General features: G+C 43.4%; 1 protein-coding gene across 2 annotated transcripts in view; it reads left to right on the top strand.

Annotated features, from left to right (window-relative positions):
* The first annotated feature begins 5,311 nt into the window (after positions 1 to 5,311).
* Positions 5,312 to 7,037, top strand: part of LOC125090643 (cytochrome P450 3A12) — a 50,434-nt gene continuing 48,708 nt past the window's right edge. Inside the window, exons 1-2 of one of the 2 annotated variants that reach the window (XM_047713502.1) lie at positions 5,312 to 5,453; positions 6,199 to 6,393. In XM_047713502.1, the coding sequence (XP_047569458.1) occupies positions 6,323 to 6,393 (71 nt within the window). In that variant the 5' untranslated portion in view covers positions 5,312 to 5,453; positions 6,199 to 6,322. Of the gene's footprint in view, positions 6,394 to 7,037 lie in introns of both variants that reach the window. The other variant, XM_047713504.1, reaches the window with a different exon arrangement.

Here is a 7,037-nt window from a genome sequence, read left to right as displayed (position 1 = left end):
AGTCACTTATGTTAAGCCCCACCAATACTTAATATGTTACCCAACTGCAGTTTCTGCCTCTCCCAGGCAATCTGGAATTTCCTGATCAGCAGCAGTGAGAACATCTGCAAGATAAAACCCTTTTAAGGAAGGCAATTTTGCCTGGGATAATACATCCCCCCCCCCCGAAATAATATACTCTTAAATTCCTGTCCCACCTCCTTTTATCTGTAAAATCCTTCCATTTCATATAGTTCCTGGGAACTCACTTCTCTTTACTAGATGGAATGCTACTGATTCATGAATTATTGAATAAAGTGAATTAGATATTTAAATTTAAATTAACAGGGGCCAGAAACTAGAGATCACATATTCCAGGACTCCATTTACATGAAACATCTAGAGTGGGTAAATCCCTAAAGACAGAATGTAGATCGGCGATTGCTGGGGGCTGAGGAAAGGAGAGAGTGGGGAGAACCTGCTTAATGGGCACAGGATTTTATTTTGGAGTAATGGAGATGTTTTGGAACCAAAAAGAGGTAGTGGCTATACAACATTGTGAATGTATTATTAAAAAATGAAGTTGAGGGACGCCTGGGTGGCTCAGTTGGTTGGACGACTGTCTTCGGCTCAGGTCATGATCCCGGAGTCCCGGGATCGAGTCCCACATCGGGCTCCCAGCTCCATGGGGAGTCTGCTTCTCCCTCTGACCTTCTCCTTGCTCATGCTCTCTCTCACTGTCTCTCTCCAAATAAATAAATAAAATCTTTTAAAAAAAATGAGGTTGAGATGAGTAAATTTGAAGATCTCATTGGCTTTATGAAGCAATTCATGAATCTTCAGGCTACACCCTCTCTAGCAAGTAGATAGATGCTTTGAGGAGTTGTACAAAATGAAAGATTTTTATTGGCAGGAGGGTGGAGAAAAGTTATTAGCAAAAGGAAAGATTATTTCAACAAGGTCATCCTCCCTAGGGGGAAGGGCAGGGATCTTATTAGGTGGATTACCTCCTCTTCCCTCTGGAGGTTGGAGAAGGGCTCATGTGACAGGTTACCTCATTGGCACTGACTAGAAGATTCCTGACTGACTGGTTAAGACAACGTTTCTGGGAGAGGTTGAAATGGCAAGTAGATTAGGTACTAAGTCCTGGTTTGGTGGCTTGGCCTAGCATAAGTGACTCCATCTTGGGATTGTGGTTTTTCCCTCGAACAGCACTAAGCAACACTGAATCATTCACTTTAAAATGGTTAGTTTTGCTGCTGTAAACGTTGTTTTTTATAGTAGCAATGTCCACAGTAGTCAAACTACGGAAAGAGCCCATATATCAATAGACAAATGAATGGATAAAGATGTGAATGTATGTACAATGGAATATTATACAGCCAACAAAAATGAAATCTTGTCTTTTGCAACGACATGGATGGAACTAGACGATATTATTCTCAGCAAAATAAGTCAATCAGAGAAAGTCAGCTATATGATTTCACTCATATGTGGAATCTAAGAAACAAGACAGGATCATAGGGGAAGGGAGGGAAATATAAAACTAGATGAAATTAGAGAGGAAGACAAAACATAAGAGAGTCTTAATGACAGAAAACAAACTGAGGGTTGCTGGAGGGGAGGTGGATGGGGGGATGGGGTAACTGGGTGACAGGCATTAAGGAGGGCATGTGATGTAGTGAGTGCTGGGTGTTATTTAAGACTGATGAATCACTGACCTCTACCTCTGAAACTAATTATACACTATATGTTGATTGAATTTAAATAAAATAAAAAATTAAAAAAATGGTTAATTTTATGTTATGTGACTTTTACCTCAATAAATTTTTTAAAATCCAGAAATTACCCTGGCAGGTGTTAAGACGTCACTGTAGTTGCTTTTTCCAGAGGCCCTGCCCTGTCTCCAGTTCCCTGTTGACCAGGGTAGGCCTTAGCCTTGGCCTAGAAGCGGAGGATCCTTACCTGGGGCTGTGATCTGATTACTTTCTTATTAGCATCAATAAAAATCAGCTTGACTTAGATAATGTACTTTGCAACCAAGAAATGATAAACATATTCACCAATGATAATGATGGTAAACTGGCCATTCTCACAGCCCCAAATGCCCTCTCTCCTTCTCTTTTTCTGGTCAAATATTCCTCTGTCCATGGTACAACCTGTGTCACCCTCCTATGAGAAATACCCTCTCCCTACCCCCTGCAGGGTGGCTCCCCATCCCACATTTCTCTGCCTTCCCCCAAGCTCCCAATACCTTTGGGGATGTCTGCATCCCCAAGGTGGAGCACCCCACCTAGGTCCTCTATGTAAGCGAATTTTGTAATAGTCTTTTCTTTTCTTCTTTAGGTGGGTGCCACGTCCAACTTGGAACCCATCATGGGGCTTGAACTCACATCCCTGAGATCAAGACCTGAGCTGAGATCCAGAGCCAGATGTTTCACTGACTCAGCCACCAGGAGCCCCTCCCTTGGTCATAATCTTGTTCACGCTTTGCCTCCAGGGTGTGTCCTAGCACTGTGCACAGTGAAGACTGATTCAGATGGATAGAGAGGTCCCCATAGTCCTGGAAATAAACATGTAACCAACCAGAATCTCCTGCTGGAGCTCAGAAGTAGGCCGCAGTTGGCAAGGCATGTTGTCTGGAAAAAATCAGTGGGCTTGGCAGCTACCATTGTGCCATGTCTCTTTGGGAATCCCTTGAACTGTGTGCAAAAATGTTTGATGAGTGTTTGTGTATTTTCTAGGGAGAGATTGATTTCTTTCATCTGATTATCAAAGAAGGCTGTGTTCTAACTAAAGGTCAGGAACTCCAGCTTGTGAACATAGATAATCTTGGCCAAATGAACCCTCTGGCCTTCTCCTTTCCCCTCTGTCCCTTGCTGAACAGTTCAGGAAGTTTTTGTTGTTGTTGTTGTTTTTAAAGATTTTATTTACTTGTTTGACAGAGGAAGAGAACACAAGTAGGCAGAGAGGCAGGCAGAGAGAGGGGGAAGCAGGCTCCCTGCTGAGCAGAGAGCCTGATGCGGGGCTTGATTCCAGGACCCTGAGATCATGACCTGAGCCGAAGGCAGAGGCTCAACCCACTGAGCCACGCAGGTGCTCCAGGAAGTTTTTCAAGGTAGAAAAATATGTAATTTTTTCAGTGATTTTTGAACTTTTTATCCTAGGAGCCCCGAGCTGGGTTCCTGACAAAAACTAGTAGTGATGTTCTTCTCAAATACAGCAAAAAGTTAATTGAAGAGATTTTATTATTTAAAAGAAGGTGGGTATTAGGGAGGGCACGGATTGCATGGAGCACTGGGTGTGGTGCAAAAACAATGAATACTGTTACGCTAAAAAGAAATAAAATATAAAAAAAATAAAAGAAGTTACTACTTTCGAAAAGGCTATATGTTCATAAGGTAAAACATTAAAGTGGTATAAGAGGAAAGTACTTTTATACTATGAAGAATGATATTTCCTTTAGGTTTTTTGGTAGATCCTTTCACCATGTTAAGAAAATTCCCTATTAGTATTTTAGGACTTTTATGTCATAAATGGAAATTGAATATTATCAAATGCTTTTTCTAAAAATATTTTGATGGTAGGACTTTTCTTAATCGGTTAATGTGATAACTGATATTTCTATTTTTCTCGTTAACCACCCTTGAGTTCTAGAGTCAAATCCAACTTGGTCAGAGTGTGTTATCATAGCTGCATTAGGTGTGTCAGCTGAGGGTCAAGCAAAACACACTAGGAGTTCAACAATTAGAGACAACTGCTTGGTGACCCATGAATTGATTCAGGCAATTGGAGATGACTTGCCCTCTCCTCTGTCCTTGGAATGTGTGTTTTGTTGCCTTCCCCATCCCAGAAATTGCCCCAAAGATACAGCTTCAACATAGTGATGTGGTGTTGAGATGTTCTGTATAGTACAAATTAAGGCCTCTGAAACAAATTAAGGCCTCTCTAAACTATTAAGATGTGGCATTTGGGTATGGAGATTTACTTCTTCAGCTTCCCAAGACAAGACTTGTGAGTAAATTCCCTTTGCTTATTAAAACTGCTGATCTGGGGTGGTATTGTATTACTCAGATGTCTTCCTGCCTTTTTGCATACAGGAACCGTTTCAGATTACACCTGAGTAGGTTTTGAACTCAATCTTCCTTGAATGTTATTTGAGATTCAACTTGACCAATATCTAAGGAAACAGAGAAAGCTGATAAGCTGTTCCCTGTTGAAAAGAATGCATGGTTACTTTTTTCTTGGCTGTACTAAAATTGTCTGTTAGTTTTCTTTGCTACAACTGAATGATGTCTGGGTCCTAGTTATATTTCTACCCCCATGAATTGGAGCAGAGTATGGAAAGTACGTGATGAACATAGTGCAGGAAGGAGTAGATGAGAGCCATGGGGTATGTGCGGTGTTCTTCCAACACACATGTCTTCCTTCACACCCTCTGTGCAACTCTGAGGATGTGAGTCTCCTTGGGTCAGGTGTTCCTCCTGGGGAAGGATGGGGTGCAAAGCTCATGCCTCTATTATTTCACCCTTGCAGACAAGGCCATTTGCATTGGGTCAGTGCTGGCTGCATTTCAGTCCTCAGCAATGACTAGCCTATCGCTGTTGGGATGGATTCCATGCAGCTGGGGCAGGCACTGAGGTGAACAGGGCAGGTGGATGCTCAAATTAGGCTCAGTTACGAGTCATTCCAGCCAAGTCTAGGATTTGGAGAAGGTTGAAACCAAGTCTCTGTGGGTAAAATAAAGTAAAATAAGAGGCTTTGTGTTTAGGTGAGAGAATTAATTGTCCAGATTATCAGATGACTGGAATCTTTCCTTGTTTTTGTGTACTCTCTGTAGTTCTCTGCTGGGGAAAACGGTGGGGAGATCCCACCCAAGAATACACTTACTTGCCATCTTGCATGTGTCTTCCCTGCTGAGATGAGGCAGAGTCCTTTGTTCTCAAAGACCCCCAAAGAAGTTGCTGTGTGGGTCGCCATGGAGTTAGGGACAGAATTTTAACCAGTTTGCTGTTTGCAGCCTGGGTTTCCCTATTTCCTGTAGTGACCCTTATCAGGGAAGGGCAAGCACTGAAAACCGACATTTCAGAACACAGACTTTTCAGTCTCTCTTCATGTTTACTTATTTACACTTTTTTTAAGAGTAGGAAATCATGAGGATGCAGTCAGTGAGTCTCAGTTTCTGTATCTGTAAACAGGGATAATAGCATGACCTCTGGAATGGTGCCAGTGAAGGCACCAAAAGGGGGCAGAAATATTTCAGAATTCCTAGGACTCTCTGGGGATCATCTTTCAGCTTCCTATGTCTGTCCATTGTTGCTATTCAAGATTGCAGCCACTTCTTTCTTAATTATCTCTTTGCAGGGCTCCATTGTCCCAGAGATTCCTGAGGTATGCCACATAATCCAGTTTCTCAGGCCATGCAGACACAGAACATGGGTCAGAGTGGTATTAATGAGCAGTGTAATTTCCAGGTATGTTCTTAGATCTCATAGCAGGTATGTGGCCTGGTCACCAACAATCCACCCAGAAAGAACACACAGGAAGCCCTGCAATTTTACCTTTAACAACTTAACTCCACCAATCTTTCTGGATGCTCCTCCAAGCATATAGGGCTTGGCTGGGGACTAGGGACATAATGTTGACAAGTACTCAGACTGTACCCTTGAGAAGCTCTCTATCTGTAAGGCAAAGAGGTGTGTAGACCAACTATGGGACTGGAGGGTAGAAAGGATGATAATAGAACTGGGGCTGGGGGATAGAAATTTCCCAGAGGATGAAGTGGTTATATCTGTTCAAGGATATTGAGGAGGAAAGACTCTAACAGAGGGGATTCTGTTGGATCTAGGTTTGAAGGATGAGTAAGGATCCTTGTAGGGGGTATAGGGGCATTTCTAGGCAGAGAAGACAACATCAGTAAAGATGTGTAGATCTACACTTTCTTGTTTGCAGAGTTTCAAGTATTTAGAGGTGCAGGGAGCCATGCTGACAAGGACAGGTTAGAGATTGAAGGACAGTAATTTTAATTAGTTTCTGTAACTTTTGAAATTACCGGTAACACTGAGTTGTTTATTGATTTCCCACAGAATGTGAACTCATAGAAGGTCAAATTTGGAGTGTCCAGGACACTTTGTCAGCACTCCTGGCTGGGGAGCACCTGTGGGTGGAGCTCAGGTGGCCGCACTACTGGCTGTTGCTCTAGCCCCGCCCCCTTTTCAGTATATACATCCCAGCCTCACTGAATCACGGCTGGTGAGAGGGGAAGCTCCGCACCCATAGGCCGGCAAGGACCAGCACACACTGCTGAACGGAAGCAGAGAGAATTCACAGAGGAAAAGTGGCCATGGACCTGATCCCAAGCTTTTCCATGGAAACCTGGCTTCTCCTGGCTACCAGCCTGGTCCTCCTTTATCTGTGAGTAACTGTCCAGGTTCATTGCTTCTGGAACCCTGGACTTGGGTTGCTAATCAGCATCTATTTTCTTTGTCTGCTTGGAGGATCAAAAGAGTTAACAAAGGGGAAGTTGCTTAAGTGTTGGGCACCTCAAGCATGCTCGGAACATGTAAGGGGTTATTATTGACTTCACCAGATCTGAAGAAGGAGTGTCCCCCACCTCAACTCCAATTGCTGTAGCCAGGAGGTAGAATGACATTGTTTGCTCCTAGGGATGAGTTTCTGATTGACTACCAGCTGGGACCTAGACTAATCAAGATACATTCAGGAGAGGCAGAAAAATCACCAGGTTTGGTGCTCTGGGGTCCTCACCCTTTTCCCAAGCTATGGGAATGCTGGAGGCAGAAGGACTGGGTTGGATTTTTGTCTCATTATCTTGACCTCCTTGGTCTCTTTCCACTAAAGGAATCATGTAGAAGGATTGGACCTTTGTCACTCAGGGGGTCCTGCTCCCCTCTCTCCACCACCAGACATCATGTACACAAGACACCTGGTGCATCCAGACTTCCAGGGGGGCTGGAGATGCCTCACTTTCTCTTCTGACTAGGCTCTTCCCTCTTTTCTCTGCCCCTCTCTTAACCATCCCCCGGCCCTGTAATATGCAG

Source organism: Lutra lutra, chromosome 18, assembly GCF_902655055.1.
Source record: "Lutra lutra chromosome 18, mLutLut1.2, whole genome shotgun sequence".
NCBI lineage: Eukaryota > Metazoa > Chordata > Mammalia > Carnivora > Mustelidae > Lutra > Lutra lutra.
Note: the sequence above shows the minus strand (reverse complement) of the source record. Positions and strands in the feature narration are given on the sequence as shown.